The 17,242-nt window shown below is 38.4% G+C and overlaps 4 protein-coding genes and 2 long non-coding RNA genes across 10 annotated transcripts in view; 3 read left to right on the forward strand and 3 right to left on the reverse strand.

The window, feature by feature from the left end:
- Positions 1–86: 86 nt before the first annotated feature.
- mcrip2 (MAPK regulated corepressor interacting protein 2) lies at positions 87–3,630 on the reverse strand. Its single transcript, XM_082138375.1, has 5 exons — positions 3,231–3,630; positions 3,018–3,087; positions 1,960–2,093; positions 785–886; positions 87–458 (listed from the first exon to the last, which is right to left on the reverse strand). The coding sequence occupies exons 1-5, from the start codon at positions 3,283–3,285 to the stop codon at positions 388–390; spliced, it is 432 nt and encodes a 143-aa protein (XP_081994501.1). The 5' UTR covers positions 3,286–3,630; the 3' UTR covers positions 87–387.
- A 284-nt stretch (positions 3,631–3,914) lies between these two features.
- LOC309475554 lies at positions 3,915–4,497 on the forward strand. The gene is made up of 2 exons (XR_014197720.1): positions 3,915–4,038; positions 4,247–4,497. It is a non-coding gene; the product is annotated as an uncharacterized lncRNA (long non-coding RNA).
- On the reverse strand, positions 4,310–9,617 carry gde1 (glycerophosphodiester phosphodiesterase 1). The gene is made up of 6 exons (XM_082138309.1): positions 8,975–9,617; positions 8,153–8,328; positions 7,944–8,049; positions 7,698–7,790; positions 6,837–7,048; positions 4,310–5,616 (listed from the first exon to the last, which is right to left on the reverse strand). The coding sequence occupies exons 1-6, from the start codon at positions 9,239–9,241 to the stop codon at positions 5,469–5,471; spliced, it is 1,002 nt and encodes a 333-aa protein (XP_081994435.1). The 5' UTR covers positions 9,242–9,617; the 3' UTR covers positions 4,310–5,468.
- A 156-nt stretch (positions 9,618–9,773) lies between these two features.
- On the forward strand, positions 9,774–12,104 carry tmem186 (transmembrane protein 186). Of its 4 annotated transcripts, none has more exons than XM_082138349.1 (3): positions 9,774–9,929; positions 10,331–10,374; positions 10,645–12,104. In XM_082138349.1, exons 2-3 carry the CDS (start codon positions 10,372–10,374, stop codon positions 11,302–11,304), a joined length of 663 nt encoding a protein of 220 aa, XP_081994475.1. In that variant the 5' UTR covers positions 9,774–9,929; positions 10,331–10,371; the 3' UTR covers positions 11,305–12,104. The 4 variants fall into 4 exon arrangements, with proteins under 4 accessions (XP_081994475.1, XP_081994478.1, XP_081994476.1 ...); XM_082138350.1 differs by lacking the exon at positions 9,774–9,929 and adding an exon at positions 10,509–10,559 and having other exon boundaries at positions 9,947–10,374; XM_082138351.1 differs by lacking the exon at positions 9,774–9,929 and adding an exon at positions 10,530–10,559 and having other exon boundaries at positions 9,947–10,374.
- Positions 11,551–15,681, reverse strand: hmox2a (heme oxygenase 2a). Of its 2 annotated transcripts, none has more exons than XM_082138334.1 (6): positions 15,583–15,681; positions 15,212–15,296; positions 14,268–14,385; positions 13,683–14,174; positions 12,572–12,695; positions 11,551–12,488 (listed from the first exon to the last, which is right to left on the reverse strand). In XM_082138334.1, exons 2-6 carry the CDS (start codon positions 15,268–15,270, stop codon positions 12,361–12,363), a joined length of 921 nt encoding a protein of 306 aa, XP_081994460.1. In that variant the 5' UTR covers positions 15,271–15,296; positions 15,583–15,681; the 3' UTR covers positions 11,551–12,360. The 2 variants fall into 2 exon arrangements, with proteins under 2 accessions (XP_081994460.1, XP_081994459.1); XM_082138333.1 differs by having other exon boundaries at positions 15,212–15,293; positions 15,583–15,663.
- The window catches only part of LOC309475549, a 209,829-nt gene continuing 205,370 nt past the window's right edge, over positions 12,784–17,242 (forward strand). The window contains exons 1-2 of the long non-coding RNA XR_014197715.1: positions 12,784–13,035; positions 13,069–13,662. This is a non-coding gene — a long non-coding RNA (uncharacterized lncRNA). The remainder of the gene's footprint in view (positions 13,036–13,068; positions 13,663–17,242) is intronic.

Consider the following 17,242-nt stretch of genomic DNA (forward strand, 5'->3'; position numbering starts at 1 on the left):
TGATCCAAATATCTTTGCAAAATTTACCCTATGATTTCATATTGTAACCAACAGTGGAAAATAATAATAATCACAGAACCAAGACATCTTGAAAAAATTTTACTTTACTTTTTTTGTTTTGTTTTATAACATCACTTTTTTTGCAAAGATCTGCGGAGAAAAACAGACATCTCACATTCTAACAAAGAAAAACAAGCAGAAGAAAAATGTCTGATCGTCTTCTGTGCGCACGAGAGAGAATCTGGGTCCGGCTGGGCAAACAGTTCCACAGGAAGGGCTGAATTCATACAGCGTGTGAATCTCTCACATCATCACCTGAGCTCCTCAGGAGAGTCAGGCTGCTCTGCCTCAGTCAGGACCATCTCCTCATGCCCCATCATGCACCTGTCATGACAGGTTGACAATGTTGGCCAGGAAGCGCTGGGCCCACCACTCCTCAAGATCAATAGGCACAAAATCTGACAAAAGAGAGTAAGTTCTTTGAGATTACACCATATATATGAATAAAACACTCAAAATATACACTTTTTTTCTCCTTTTATAGTGTGGAAGCAACATGAACATTCTTCAAAATATATCCTTTTCCGTTCCTGATAGGAAGTCACGCAAGTTTGGAATGACATGAGGGTGAGTAAATAGCAGAATTTGTATTTTTACTTGAATAATGTGAATATGTATATCGTAATGACAGCGAAGGCCTCCACGAGGGGCTGAGCAGAGAGAACAAGTCAGCAAAGAAGAGACTATTTAAAGAGAGTAAGTAGGACAGAAGTCATTGACTGACTTTTCATGCTGGGATTGGGGCTTCTCTCCGCGTACTGCACTGGCCCTTTCCCGTTCTCCGGCTGGGATCCCTCTCCAAGCTTCTGCTCCACCTCCTGCCAAGCTGCAATCAAACAAATATTGAAAATTATAGCATGTATGCCGTAAATTATATCATGTATATGAGGGAGGGAGAGAGTTGTATTTTACTTTATAAAAATTATATATAGACACAAATAAACATATACAAATAATTACTTTGTTTACTAAAAGGATTTTAAAATCCAATTTGAAATAGTTTTATAGAATTTATTGAAAATAATTAACATATGGTTTGCCAGAAAGTTTGTAAAAGTTATATATACACACATTTTTCCAGTCACATGCTAAAATATTTAATCGTCTTTATATTGATCTTTTGTAGTGTAAAACTTGCCGGCAAGCCATACTGATGTCTAATTTAGAAGTACATTTTATTATTTTTAATAAATTAACAATTCACAAAATAAACTGAATGATTAATTTATAAATCAGTCTGAATGGCTTTTAAAATCCTTTATTCGATAAACAAAGGTACAGGGATGCTGTAAATAGCATATTATTTAGGAATACATGTTTCACAGTAGTTCTGGAAACAGTGTCATGTGTTCCACCAAAAGAACAATGTACAGCTAGGAAAACATGCTCTTCTCGTTGGGATCGCGGTAGAAAAATAGGTGGTTACTTTTACCAATTCTGAACACTTCCTTTACACTCCCTAAACCGGTTGTCTTTTCTATTGACTGTAAAGCAGTTTTAGAAAGTATAAAGCCTCAGCTGACTAGCCTGTCACTGTACAAAAGAGCATAAACCTGCCCTTGAGGGTCCGTTGCATCAGCCTGTGGAGGTGGAGTCTGGCCTGCAGACAAAAACCCTCCTCCTGAAGATAACAACTGCCCTTCTTCACACAAACTCTGCTGAACTTACCTCGCAAAGTACGATTATAGTGATTCAGGGTTGTTTTAATGGCTCAACACCTAATATGCACCATTTGCAGCCGCAAATTTGTAACAACTTCCAGTTATTGTAGAGCTTTGAATCCATTTGGTCTCTCCTCAGTGTATTAAGGTCTTGGCAAATACTACCCAACCTTGGTCCTCCTCAAGGTCTTAAACATCAAGGTAACCAAAATACTGGTGTTCTGGAAAATGAACTCACCCTCATAAACAAATCGAACATTGTCCTCGTGTGCTGGGGTGAATCCTTCAGTAGTGTTGGCAGCGTTTGGAGAGGTGGATCTGTGGTACCGCTTTCCGTTCGGCCGGTGAAATACAATTTTCGGTGCTGGTGAACTACACAAACAAAGGGAAATCACGTTGATTAATATGGGTTTTCAATAACCTTGAATTTTTGCATTTGGACCCCATTCATAATACATTATATTTAATTGATCCGTTTAACATTCGATTAATTTCTCATGCTTTTCATTTAAATAAAAAAACAGGTTATTAATTTAGAAAGCCAACCCAATGATTTCCATTATGTGGAGATCTGCGTGTACATTCTTCAACATATTCATACATGTTTGTAACGACTTGAGGGTGAGAAAACGAAGAATTATTTTGGGGTGAACTGTTCCTTTAAGGCCAAATACTTCCTTCCTTACACAATGTCGTTTCTATAGTGACAGCTAGCTACACGTTATGAAACCCAGTTGCTGATTATATCAGCATAACCCCATACATAAATTGATCGTTATTGAAATATCAAACACACAAATGACAGACACAAACGCGAACGTGTGTCGTAAAATACGCCGTGACTCTCTTTAGCCTCCGAAAGCAGCACAACGTCCTTGTGGGAATATAAGGGGGGGTGTGTGACAAGCATGTGTTCGCATTATAATAACTGCAAAAGGTTAGTTATTAAACCGTCAACAGAAATGATAACTAATAGAATCGCGACAGAATCTTCGAACACGCCGTCATTCCACGCGCGCACGCGCTACACTTGCAAGGTCACACACGGCGCAAGAAAAAACAAGGGACTTTGGCAAAGGCGTAAAAAGGACGTCCTGATTAATAATTGAGGCCAGCTTGTTCAGTACGGATACTTTAAAGTGTGTTAAGCTTAAAAACGAGACTGGGACGCTGAGGACATTTTTAAAGGTGCAGTTAAATCATGTTTAAGTTTCACCACAGCGACTAAACTCACGTGAAGAGAGCATCGCGAGCTCAGGTCAGGTAACGTTAGTGCATATAAATTGAATTACTCACTCCGATGCAAGCCAGGGGCTTTGCTTCTGTTTCAGGTCGCTCGCTTTGCTCTCAATCTGTTGCGTAGGGCCTGCAAGAAATAATATCTGTTAATACGTCTCTAAAGTAATGTCAGTAACCAGATTAAAGGATGGTTCATTCTTACTATACTAGCGTTAAATTACCGACCATTGCGCTTATATTATAGACTGTGCATGCCGTTCAAATCTGTACCTGTTCTCCGTTGTGTAACAAGTTTGCTGGGACCTCTGGTTATTGTGTACATCATGTGCGAGACGGTTTCTGAAGGACCCCTGCGGCACGATGGATCCACGCGAGGTCTACGGATCGGTCAGTGCGAATGTCACGATTATATGCACGCCAGGAAACGTCACGCGATCCCCCTTCAGGACGGAGCTCTCTTGACGCAGCCACCTTGGAAATAAGCAGCGTCGATCCGGTTCGCAAATCTGTCGTCCAGTCGCTTGCAGCCAACGGGGACTTAAGCGCCGTGTATTTACTCACAGCAGCAGGCGTAAGGTCAATGAAGGTTAAGCGCGTTTATTACCCTAATTACGCGTCGGGTTAATTCGCAGAGTGTCCTGTGTGCGATGTGTCGCTGCGGAGAAACTTTCTGAGTTCTGGTTCAGTCTGGACTAAGCTATATAATTGGGACGTTCAGATTGCAACCTTCCCCCGTGACGTCACGGCACGCCCCCCGCGACGTACAACTGGGGTCACCTTTCACCTACTCACCTTGTGGACATCAAACAATGTACTAATAGACTATGTACAGTATAAGCACGGGTTTCATCATGCCGACAAACGTTCAACTGATAAACGCTCATAAAAGACGGCTTAATAATGATAAGGCTGCGCATATGTGCGCTGCAACGAGGGGCTTCACACACCGCGTGGGAAACATGCAAGCTACTGACTCTTCTTGTGTAAAATCTAAACATTAGTTTCGTCATGCCTTCAAACATTGATTAATGTACAACATAACGGGCGCTTAATAGGAAAGACAGCGGTTTGCGCAAATGTGCGCAGCTATGAGGCGCTTCACGCACCATGTGGGAGTCGGACGCCGGACGGACTTTACTTCATACACCTAGTCCTCAACCTTGCTGTGAGTGTGTTTGGGTTCATTAAATCATAACGTTTTAATCTCACTAACCTGCGATACAGGTACTGAAGTTACACCTTTCACTCATTAAACATGATTGAATAAAAGAGAGAAAAACCGTCAGATGCAATTGTTACACAACTGTTGTACAACAGTCCTTGAGAAGCAACGTCTGTGACAAAATGACTCTTAATTAAGAATGTATTCATTTTATTGTATTATAATCACCAGAGAAAACAGAGAAACGTGCCACTTTCAAGTAACGTTAATCCTGAATTAGTATTTATGTGTCCAACATTAGGTTGACATTTGGTAGCTGCCAGAGAACCTACCTCAGATTAAGACCATTGTTATTGCTTATAATAAATGTATTGACCCCCATAAGGAAGATATAACTATAGACATGTTTTAAAAGTAACCTGTTCATTAGCTATTAATACCAAACTTCCAAACAATGAACAAACCTAAATAGTAAGGCATACACAACTAATGTCATGACTGAGAACGAAGCCATACATTAAACTCAGCAATTTATTTCCAATGCTGTTTCCACACAAATAAAAGCCTTCTTCGATAAATAATGGCTTTAAAAGGGGAACTGTATCAAATTAATGATGCAATAATATCTATATAGTCATAACTTGGCTCACCTGAGTGGGTGTGTACAGTACAATCGAACATTAATACTTACATCTCCTATTTAAAAAATTTCACACAATGAAAGCACTTATGGCGCTTTTCCACTACTCAGTACCGACTCGACTCGCCTTTGTTTGGTTTTCCACTGAGTAAAAGTTGTACCTGTACCTGCTTCCAGGTACTTTTTTTCGTATCACCTCCGGCGAGGTTCTGAGCGAGCTGAGGCGATACTAAAATGTGACGTGAAAACACGGCAGACTGCTGATTGGTCAGAGAGAATCGTCACTATTCACTGCGTCATCATTGCACGTGCCAGATGGAGTATCCTGAATAAAAAAAGCAAAAACAAAAACAGCATACACTCGATTTCCTCCATTGCCCTGTGTGTGTGGGTAGCGGGTGTGTGTCGGTAGCGGGTGTGTGTCGCGTAGAAGATTAAGTCACGGCAGTTTCCTGCGGCGTCGCTATGACAACCAGGTACTATTGTGGAGGTACTATCTGCAATGGAAAATGGAGCGAGACGAGTCGAGTTGAGCTGGTACTGGTAATGGAAAAGCGCCATAAATTACCCTGTAAATTTAAGTCTCTATAGCATGCTGCCTAAATCAAAGCAATTCAATACAGACATATCGTAGTATTTTGAGTAAAGAACCACAGAGGTTAGTTGCTCGAATTATAAAAGGCCTAATGATTGTACAAGTGGCGTTTCAGTAGTGCGGATCACAGTCTTCTACGAGACTGTCGGTGATGTAGTTGACCTTCAGTAGTTGCTGGTAGTACTGCTGCTCCACGGCCGTGTTCACCGTCCAGCTCACCACCTCCACACCTCGGGCTGCCCAGTATTGCACATAGTCCCTGATGAAACAACACAGTGACCATCTCGAAGCGCAACACACACTCCCACGCTGTAGATGGCGCTGATGTTTAAATACGCTTTGAATGTTCCCACACAGATTCATTGTCAGATGTACTCCCATGTTCTTGACTGTTTTTTGGGGTTAAATGCCTGAAAGAAGGGCTGTGGTGAAGATATTTTCTCATTTATTCTACAGCATAAATACATCAGTACTACACCACTTACTTTTACGTCGAACAGGTAAACTCATCTACTCACTAGTCGCTTTCACAGCCTCATTGTGTTTAGAATTGCACTCCAACAAACTACTTTTCAACTTTTAGAGAGCCCTGGGCGATTTCCCTGGTTTCTTCTACAAACGGCCTACAAAAATGATGTCATCCCTGCTGCACTCTCATAGCCTTCAGACCCGTTCACACCAAGAACCATAACTATATTAGCATCCACACCAGCGCATAATATCATTCTGTTTATTCTAAGCGTGTGCTTGTCTGTCACTTTAAATGCCTGAGCTCATTACAGCAGGATGGATTCTGATTGGCTGTCTATATTTTTATCATTTATCAGCTGGATAAAATTATTCTGATTTCAACAATATCGTTTCTCTGTGCCGTTATCCTTATAGCTGTGGTGTGACCCCTGCTATTCTTTAATATTGAGAATGATTTTTAGAACTATATCTTTATCGTTATAGTTATCATCCTTGATGTGAACGGGCCTTTAGTGTGTTTCTAGGGGTGCTCATTTTTGCACGGGTGAAAATTCTATATTTGATTATTTTGAATAGGAGTTGCAGTCCCCAAAACACGAAAGCTGAAATGTTGAAAAATGTAAATGAATAACCAAGCAGTCAATATGTCTCCCTAACCATAGGTATAAGCAATAATATGATCCCCGACTGCACCAATAACCACTGAAGGTCCCAGTAGTGACATTCAAGAGATGACTAAAGTAATAAGTGTTAGGGTTGTTTAGCAGTGGTCAAGAATAATGGTCAGTGCTTTAGTCTGTATTGAAACACAACCACACAGTGGTCATTTCAGTGGTTACATACAGTGGTTGCTTTACTGTGACTGATATGCACAGTTTATTTTAGGACCTGTGGTAGGTGTGTTAAAGATCTTACGGTAATGTAATGCACATAATAACATGGCTTCACAATAATCATGTAAAAATGGCAATGAAAATGACCAGCTTTGGAAGTGAGATAATGACTCACGGCGAGATGAAGTTCTTCTGCACCAGGAAGGCAGAGACTCCGCACAGTTTCCACAGGAGGTGATGATGGGCCCAGTCGAGGAGCACGTCCAACACACACATCCAGTGATGTTTCCACGCGGACGAGAACCGCGGCGTCCCGTCGCCCAAATGACTCAGACTCCACGGCCGATGGGTCAGCGCGGTCACCACATTGGGATCCGCCTGCCGCATCTGGAAAGGAGGAGAGCAGCCGATACAATTCAGTATTAGTGTGGGATACAATGCCGCTCAAAAGTTTTGGATCGTTGAGATTTTTTTTATGTTTTTAAAATAAGTCTCTTCTGCTCACCAAGGCTGCATTTCTTTGATAAAAAAAAAGTAATACTGTTAAATATTATGAATATTTAAATTAACTTTTTTCTATTTTAATATATTTTCAAATGTAATTTATTCCTGTGATCAAAGCTGAATTTTCAGCATCATTACTCCAGTCTTCAGTGTCACATGATCCTTCAGAAATCATTCTGATATGAGGATTTTGATTGATTCATTATTATTATCAATGTTGAAAACAGTTGTGTAACATTTTTTTTCAGGATTCTTTGATGAATATGTTTAGAATTAGAATGATTTCTGAAGGATCATGTGACACTGAGTAATGATAATGAAAATTCAGCTTTGATCGCAGGAATAAATTACACTTTACTGTATATTCACATAGAAAACAGCTGTTTAAAATTGTAATAGTATTTCACAATATTAATGTTTTATTTATTTTTTGTATTTTTAATCAAATAAATGCAGCCTTGGTGAAGTACCTAAAACATGTCCCAAGATAAACTCAAGTCCCATCAGATGCAAATAAACTGAATTATATTACCCTATAGATGACTTTGGGCTCAAACGAGCAGACTATACTAGTGTTGTAGAGCACTGGATACTTCCGAAATAATTCCTTTAGTGCTGCAGCTGCCTATGGACAACAGATAACATACATGAAAGCACTACCATTCTGCAATCATTAAATCAATAAGCCATTGCGAAGTAATCAAGGATCAAGGCTGGTGCACAGAAACGGTCCAACCAATAATGGACTCGCGCAGAGCAATGCAAGTTGCGACAGTACCTCATCTGGATGACCTTTGACATCGAAGTAAATGGTCAACTTGAGCTTGATGCATTCCTCTACAGCCTCCTGCAGCGTTGGGACCTTCTCACCTCGGAAACGATCACTGCCACGCAATCAACACAAACATACCACCCGCTGTCTTCAACTTGCTCTTGCTTATTCATGCTCTACGTTTGAAAACTAGTCTGTCGTTCTTCCCATCTAACCTGAATCTGTGTTTGGCGGCCGCATCTAGTTTGCGCAGTTCAGAGAAGAGCAGCTTGTTCAGTGGTCCCGACCCGTTGGTGGTCCGGTCCACAGTGTCGTCGTGCATCAGTATGGGAACCCCGTCCGCCGTGAACTCCAGGTCCAGCTCTACACCCATGGCTCCATTCTCACTTGCCTTTCAGTTAGAAATCAGAGTCATTGAAAGAGGAAGAAACCACTGCTTAGATCTGTAGATTGAGGGAAAACCACAGTTAAGGCAATGCTTTCACAATGTGTAATACAAGAAATGCGATTTTGAGGTTGAGGAGCATGTGATGCTGATCACGTGCATAGTATGCATCTACTCAAATAAACAAACAAAAAACAAAAAAATCACAGGAAAGCAGACATTTCAGTCAAAACGCATTAAGTGAATATACAACAAATACTAACAGTTGGTTAACACTTTTATTAACCCGAGCTTGACCAAAATAGTTTTTTCAAATGTTTTAAAACACCTAATCAATGACTACACAAACATATCTCTCTTTTTTTTTTTTTATGTTCTCGAAAAAGACGATTTTCTGTATTCTGTCAAAGAACCGCTTTGACTGATTCGTTAAAAATCATTTATTTGAATCGATTCAATACAAGGTCCGATTCAAAACAACAATTCGTTCACGTTGTCAGTGATGTTTTCTTACCTAACGTTACCTGTAAAATATCACTTTATGTATGGCCTTTAAAAAAAAGCATACAGAGGCTTTAAATTAATACTGCCACGCGAGAATAAAATAAATCTATTCGCATTAAACCGAAATGAATCAGTATGTTGTTCCCACCGTCCGTATAGCAGCGATGGTGTTCTCGGGAGCGTCATGTCCTCCGCCGCGGTGCGCCACTGCTGACACGCCGCTCGTCGACGCTCTAGTCCCGGGCCGCAGCACCTGTCTGGCCCGGCTGGAGGGCACCTGCGGGAACCGAAACATCACCAGAAACAGGTAGAGAGAGGCCGTGAGCACCGTGGGCCAGACGGCGCTTCTGGTTCCCAGCAGAACCACGACGAAGACCGCAGAGAAGAGTGTGAGCCCGTCTCCTAACTGAAGCATGATGAGGAAACGAACCTACAAACCCAAACCAAGCGCTGTTTCTGCAACTAAATCAATAAATATTACTTATTTACGACACTGCTCGATAGTTGCTTTCAGATGAAATCCACATTGCGAGTGTCATCAAAATGTTGACACAGGAGTGTTCAGTTTGAGTCATTCATCGCCACACAACTGTCTGTCAGAAACCTGCTAACGAAGTCATGATGTATTGATGACATCATCACGAATAACTTTCTGACTCCTGACCTCATCACGATAAAGAGCGTAATCTGGTATTAAAGGCATCCTGAATAAATGCCTTTAAACTGCGTGTCGACTTGTTTCACCTGCTTCTCGAACAAAGAGCGCAAGATCTTTAAAATACTATCTATCTATGCGATGCCGTGGTGGAAACGTCCTACAATAGAACAGGATAACTTGACTAAGACATAAAAGTCCCTGTGCGTAAATTATTTTAGGTTGATAAGAATACATTTAGCAAAAACATAAAGTGACAAAACATCAAAACAACGGTTTATGTTATTATTATTATTATTATTGTTTAACATTTGTGTGTGTGTAATATATATATATTATATATAATGTTTACATACAATTTTTTTATTGCGATAAAACTTAAAGACTTTTATTTTGAAGTGCATGTTCACAGCTGCACTGCGAGATGAACTGAACTGATGTAGAGAAGGTAAGTCAGTTTTAAAAACTGCACAAATTGTTAATATAATGCATTTTGTTATATTTATTTTGACCAGTTGTTTGGCGTATTTCTTTGTCATTATTATTACTGCCTATAATACGGTAGAAAATGTCCTCCAAACCTTCACGCATGGATTGCCCTTGACACACTTGACTTGACTAAAACATAAACGTCCCTGTATGTAAAGGATATTGATTGATACGAGGGGGGAAAAATCGCAAAAATTTAAACGTGTCAAAACAATAAGACAACAGTTTAAATTATTTGCTTTATTTTGTATTTTACAATTTAAAACAGTTTTACATTTGACAAGTTAATATAAAAATATTGTAAAGCAATAAAACTCAAATACTTTTATTTTGAAGTTCACTGACTTTTACTATGTCCAGCTTCACAGAAGCACCTCGCGATGCACTAAACTTCAGTAGAGATGGTAAGTGCTTTCAAAACAGCACGAATTCTTACTTTTAATAAATTTTATTGAATTATTGTGGCCTTTTTTTGGTGTGTTTCCTTTGTCATTATCATATATTAGCAGCCTAATCGCATTAGGATTGTCCTTGACAGTGTCTTTAATCTCATCAACAGGATAAACGTGTTTAAAGTATTTTTAAGCAAGTGAGCTATATAACTAAAGTTTAAAAAATAATTTCAGCCATTGTATTAATTATAACAATTGTTGCCATGGTTACTGTCTCCTCAGATGATGTCATCACGCTTAATTTCCCGCCTTTCTCTATATGGGTGCCGGTGTCCTCATGCAGGACTCATTTCACAAGCTAAGGTGCTCTACAGCAGTGACCCGACACACACCGGTCGACGGATGCCCGTTACGTTCTCACGCACCCTGCAGATTCAACCCGTGTCATTCTGCTCTGACCTTGCCTCGAGAGAATTCAATCTAATGTATGCTTTCCCGGCCATCAAAGGCCTGCGAGCTCTTTCGAGACTCAAACTGATGCAGACGGGCATCACTGTGGTCTTACTGCCCGCTGTGTATTACCTGTACCTGCAGGGACAGGCCTCAGGGATGCTGGTGAGTTACACCACAGGCATAGCAGTGTTTGCTGGCTTCATGCTCTACTCTATAAGCCACTATGTCAGAAGAGTGGTGGGCATGATGTATCTGGATTCAACGCAGACCCTCCTAAAGGTGTCGCACCTGACCTTCTGGGGTCACAGGCGGGACGTGTACGTGCCCGTGTCTGATGTCATGACGCTGGGAGACTCAGGGGACACCAAAGGAGAGCCGATCCTTTGTTTAAAGCGCTACAGCAGTTCTGACACGATGTACTTTTCCACCAGACTGGGGCGAGTGGTGGACAGAAATGCATTTGAGAAGGTTTTCGGGAGTTTGTCATGAATTTACTTTTTTTTTTGTTTAATGTCATGTCATAGGCTACACCACTGGATATTGTTTTCCCATTGAAAAGTGACAAATAAAGATGTGTTAAAGTATATATTGATTTTATTTCACATAATTGATGAAAAATTATAATAGGGTGCCGCAGTATAATATGATGTCTGTTCCTATGATTCATAGTTTCTATAACCCATACAGATGTTTACAGTGTTAGAGAGCGAAAGACACACAGTAACACAACAGAAAGACAGTTGAATGAAATTGTATTTAATTGCACTTTCTATTTGTATCTCACGTCTCGTTTCTGAGTGGATGTAGTCACTGTGATTAGCATTGTAGGAAACTATAGCATTCGTGTTTGGGGTTTGTCTGAGGAGGACATTGGGAAGTGTTATAATATCATCCAGCCACAAATATCATCACCATCCTCCTAAGGAGACGGTAGAAGTTGTAGAACCTGTACAAATCTATATTGGTGAGACAAAGTACAAGAATGTTCATGTAGGTTTTTTTTTGTACTTGACATTAATTTACATGGTTCAGGGATAAGAATACTAAACTACTCTAATTTGTAGAAGATAAATATTTCAATATTACAGTGGGGTTTGAGACACAGTGAAGACAAACACTCCCTAATCTCCTCTTTGGGAAAACATGGATTTAGAAATCAGGCCAGACATCATTCTTATGAATCATTCACTGCCCAGTGATGTACCTGGATATATTCTCAATGAACATGTGTATTACAATGTGCAACAGAAAAGATAAAGTCCTGACATAAATTGTTTCATTTTAAGCAACTCCAATGTCTTCACTTCTTGCATGCCCTTAAAAGTGTGCTTACACTCTTGACTGAGAGTGGAAACAGGATAAAGAACATTATTTCCCTAAAAACTTGCATTGTATTTAATACACATGTTGTATAGATTGAGGGTTAACATTTATATGATCAGCAGGAACATTTTCACAACACGACCCTGTGAGTGAAAGAGTTTCACTTTGAAGCCCAGCCGTTTCCTATTTTCATCTCTGATTGGTTGACTCGGGTAAAGGTGATCACATGAGGTACCAGGCAGCCAATCCGGCAATAGCAGCGACCCATGTGGCCAGAATCACCTGTACTGTGGATTGTCGAAGCAGCATCCTAGCAAACTGACATGCGTAGGCCGTGTTTCCACTCACCGCTAGACAGACAAGAAGGAAAACAGTACAGTAAAAATATCATTTTAAAATTTTTTTTAAATGTTGTCGCTAACAACTTCCTCACCCATTTTGGCTGCGTAGTAGGGACATTTACTGATGTCTCCACCCATATCCCCGTGCGCAGGGAAGCCAACGTCCTGCACTTCCTCCTTAATGTCTTTCCCAATCTCCTGCAACTCTGAGAATACCTGACGGAAAAGCAAAGAACATGGAGTGAGGTGCAAAAATGACTATTATATTCATGTATTCGCACATCACATAACCTAAAAGACTTGTGCCCGGTTGCATAAAGCACCTTAAGTGTAATTTTCCCTTAAGTTCTCCCTTATGTTTCCCTTAAACCTAAGGGTGTTGCAGAAAAAAACCCTTAAGGGTTTCTTTAAGTGAAACGTCATAAACACTTAGAATTTCCCTTAAACGCTGTTTTTTTACTTAAGTAATCCCTTAAAAAGCGTCAAGTGTTGCATAAAACCCCTTAACGGTCATTTCCCTAAGTATAACTTAAGGTTTGTAAATCGTAACCTTAAGGCCCGTACACACCGGTGTGTACGGGCCTTTAAGAGTAACGCGGACAAAAATAAGACGACATGGCTGAATTTATGGAACCAGCTGAAGATCATTATGTGTCAAGAATATTTTTAGGGATAGGGAGAACCCTTTGGATCATCTTAGCGATAAAAAAATTGTTGCAGGAATACCGATTTGATCGACGCGCAATATTAGCGGGAGATATTTTCCACGTGCATAAATCGTCTGATCAGCAGAGAGGTTCACCGGGTTGCGGGGGCTTTCCCGTCATTTAAACGCAACGGTCAAAAATTGTTTTTCTTTTACCATATTCAAGAAGAATGCATTTCTCCTCCTCTGTCCAATTAGGCTCTCTTTTTTTGTTTTCTTTATCCATTCCGATATCCTAGCCTACTTTATTTGATTGCGAAAGTGTTAGTGTTTTGCGTATCTATGGCAACAACAGACTTTTATAACGTGAATCCAGGATCGCTGTCGTGAAACACTTAAATGTTTCCCATACCTAAGAGAACCGTTTAAGAGATTATATGCAACACCCTTAAGTTATTCTCTTAGGTAAGGGGAAATCGCCCCTTAAGTATCATACTTAAGGGAAAAACTTAAGGTGCTTTATGCAACCGGGCATTGGTCTTTGATAATCCTCTTACGTCCAAATTCAATTTAAAAGTCAGGTTGGCTTCGTCTAGCAGCTTCTCTTTGGTCTCAGCATCCACTTCCAGCTCGTTCATCCGACTGCGGTACAGCCTCTTGAAGGCCGTGGGGTTGTGGATGCCCTCGAAATGGTAGAAGTTCAACCCCTCACCAGTAGGGGGCAGTTTGAGGGCCCGCTGAGCCACTTTCTTTAGAATCTGCCCTCCTGATAGGTCACCCATGTAGCGGGTCCAAGCGTGCGCAACCAAAAGAACCGGGTCGTTGCGACCCACCTCGTGAATGCGGTCTACGTAGGGCCTGGTGGCCGCCGAGCAGGAGATCTTGCTCTCCCAATCTTCACCGTAGAAATACTCCAGGTCTTTGGCCAAGGCGTCTCGCCGATGAAGCTCAGAGGGAAAATATAGTGGGGCAAACATGGGATGGTCCTTATTCTTCTCGATCTCTTCCTCAATGGCAGAATACACATGGTACAGGCCGGTTGTGCCAAGCTGGGGTTGATAAGATGACAAAATAGCACAAGCGTGAAGGTCAGAACATGATAAGCTGTTTTTATCAAACCCTACAAGAGTCATTAGACTCACCTTAAAAAGCTCTCGTTTGATTCGGCCCCTCAGGAAGTCCTTGACAAATGGCGAGTTCTCGGCTTTGTCGTGAGATTCCTTGGTTCCAGCCGCCAACACTTCTGACAGGTCATCAGGACTGAAAAAACGATTTATAAAGATAAAAATCAGTCATGCTCTATACCGCCACCTATTGGCTTGGATGTAAAATCATGCAATAGCCAGTTGAAGTTTTGAATGGCACTACTTATGAATAACTTACTATTCCGATTAATCAATCCGATAAAATGAGGGTAAATTACTGAGATGAATTGTATAGTTTTGGTAGGTCATGTGATACTAACATTGTTGCCACATCAAGGGGCTTTCTATAGAAGCTTGTTTCCGCCACAGAATAAAAAAAGAAACGTAATTGCGTTTTTTTTTTTTATCTCACAATTCTAACAATTTTCTCTCGCAATTGCAAGTTATAAAGTCAGATTTGCAAGATATAAACACAATTTTGACTTTTATTTTTTTATTATGTTTTTATTGTGAGATATACAGCAAAGTCACAATTGCAAGATATAACAAGCTTCCATAGGTTTCATAATGCGTTCTATATCGAATATTACAGGTTTTTATTATTTTATTTTTTAAAGTAGGCAGTATATACACAGTAAAAAAAAGAAGAAAAAAAGAAGTACTAACAAGAAGTCATTTCAATTTAAATTACATTAAACTGACTTAAATGAGTTCAATCTTGTATAAATTATAAAGTCTACTACAGTATATACTTTAGTATTATACAAACATGCATAGAATAATACAATCAACAATACAACAATACAAGTTTTACAAATAATAAAACTTTTTTAACAATGAGAAATGTAATGCACCCTCAAAACAAGTACATTCAAGGTCAATTTGATGTGCTTTCTAGATAGTTTCTTAAGATACATGTCTTAATAGCACTGTAACGTTACCTGAGAATATCATCATTGCTCTCGGTGAGGGTGTTCTCTGCTGAATCTGCAGCCATCATGAACTTGTGCCAGTTATTTATGTCTGCTTGATAAACAAAGAAGATGAGCTGTGGCGTTTAAAAGCAAACATGTTTAGATACTCTTCTGTCAATAATGATAAACCACATAATCATCACTGTCTAGTGTTAGTCTTCATTGCGCAACTCATATCCATTGTGACATTATTAGTCATGCGCGTGACATTGACTTTTGTAAGACAGTCGGCAAGTAAGTTTATACATCTAAATTACTGTTATTACATTATTATGGATGCAGTTGAAATCAGATTACGCGTTCTTCAGCTATGTAAAACAGGACGGCTGTTATTTTACCTGATAATGCTGTTCTTGCAGTCTGCTGCTGTTCACATCATACTGAATGCGTGTTTACAAAACTAATCCCGCCTCAAACAGGAAGCAGAATGACGTCTGAACTCGCTCACTCGTTTTCGTTCACTTATTACCTTACCTTTATAGTGGACAAGTGTCATCGCTAAGAGTGCATCAGTGAACGAGTGAGCAATATGACACAGTACTTTGTTTATATAAGTCTCTTATTCGATCTAATTGTTTCATTTTGTCTTTTTTATTGAACACTTTTGACAAAAGGGTGTGAGTGACAATTACTAACCTGTAAGTTGTAAGAATTTTTATTTTTTTGTCTATATCAAAACAATTCAGTGTCAGTAGGCTATATATGAGCCTGAACTAAAAAAAAATAAAAAAAATAAAAAGGAAAGGAACAAATTAACAGGAGAAATTGTATAGCTTGATTTGTATGTCATTTGGGATAAAAACGTCTGCTAAATGATAAATTAAATAAATGATAATATTGTTGTCTATCAGGAATCTGACAATGCTAATATATATTATAATATAATATAATATGTATTATGACCTATGATCATTTTGATATTTAAATAAATGATAATATTGTTGTCTATAACAGGAATCTGACAATGTCAATATAATATAATATAATATAAGTTGTATTTTGACCTATGATCATTTTGATAAATTCAATAAATTATAATATTGTCTATAACAGGAATCAGACAATGATAATATAATATAATATGTATTTTGACCTATGATCATTTCGATAAATTAAATAAATCTTTTATTTTTTCAAAAAAAAAAATAATAAAATAATAATAATGGAAAAAAATAACGGAGAAATTGTATAGCTTGAATGCAACGTATCATTTTGGATAAAAACGTCTGCTGAATGCTAAATTAAATAAATGATAATATTGTTGTCTATCAGCAATCTGACAATGTTAATATATATTATAATATAATATAATATGTATTATGACCTATGATCATTTTGATATTTAAATAAATGATAATATTGTTGTCTATATCAGGAATCTGACAATGTCAATATAACATAATATTATAGCCTATGTATTTTGACCTATGATCATTTTGATATTTAAATAAATGATAATATTATTGTCTATATCAGGAATCTGACAATGTCTATAATGTAATATAATATAATAAAGTATATTTTGACCTATGATCATTTTGATAAGTTAAATAAATTATAATATTGTTGTCTATATCAGGAAACTGACAATGTCAATAATATAATATAATATAATAAGTTGTATTTTGACCTATGATAATTTTGATAAATTCAATAATTTATAATAAATTAAATAAATGTATAATAAATTAAATACATTTATAATAAAATAATAAATTAAATAAAATATAATATTGTCTATACCAGGAATCAGACAATGATAATATAATATAATATAATATAATATAATATAATATAATATAATATAATATAATATAATATAATATAATATAATATAATATAATATAATATAATAATGTAACAAAGTTGTATTTTGACCTATGATCATTTTAATAAATTATAATATTGTTGATCATTTTAACTGGTTTAAATCCAGGCGCGATTTCAACCTTCACCAGTAGATGTCAGTAGAAACTAGATAATCTCTCAAATCACGCG

The sequence above is a fragment of the Leuciscus leuciscus genome (genome assembly GCF_965113295.1).
Source record: "Leuciscus leuciscus genome assembly, chromosome: 15".
Classification (NCBI taxonomy): Eukaryota; Metazoa; Chordata; class Actinopteri; order Cypriniformes; family Leuciscidae; genus Leuciscus; species Leuciscus leuciscus.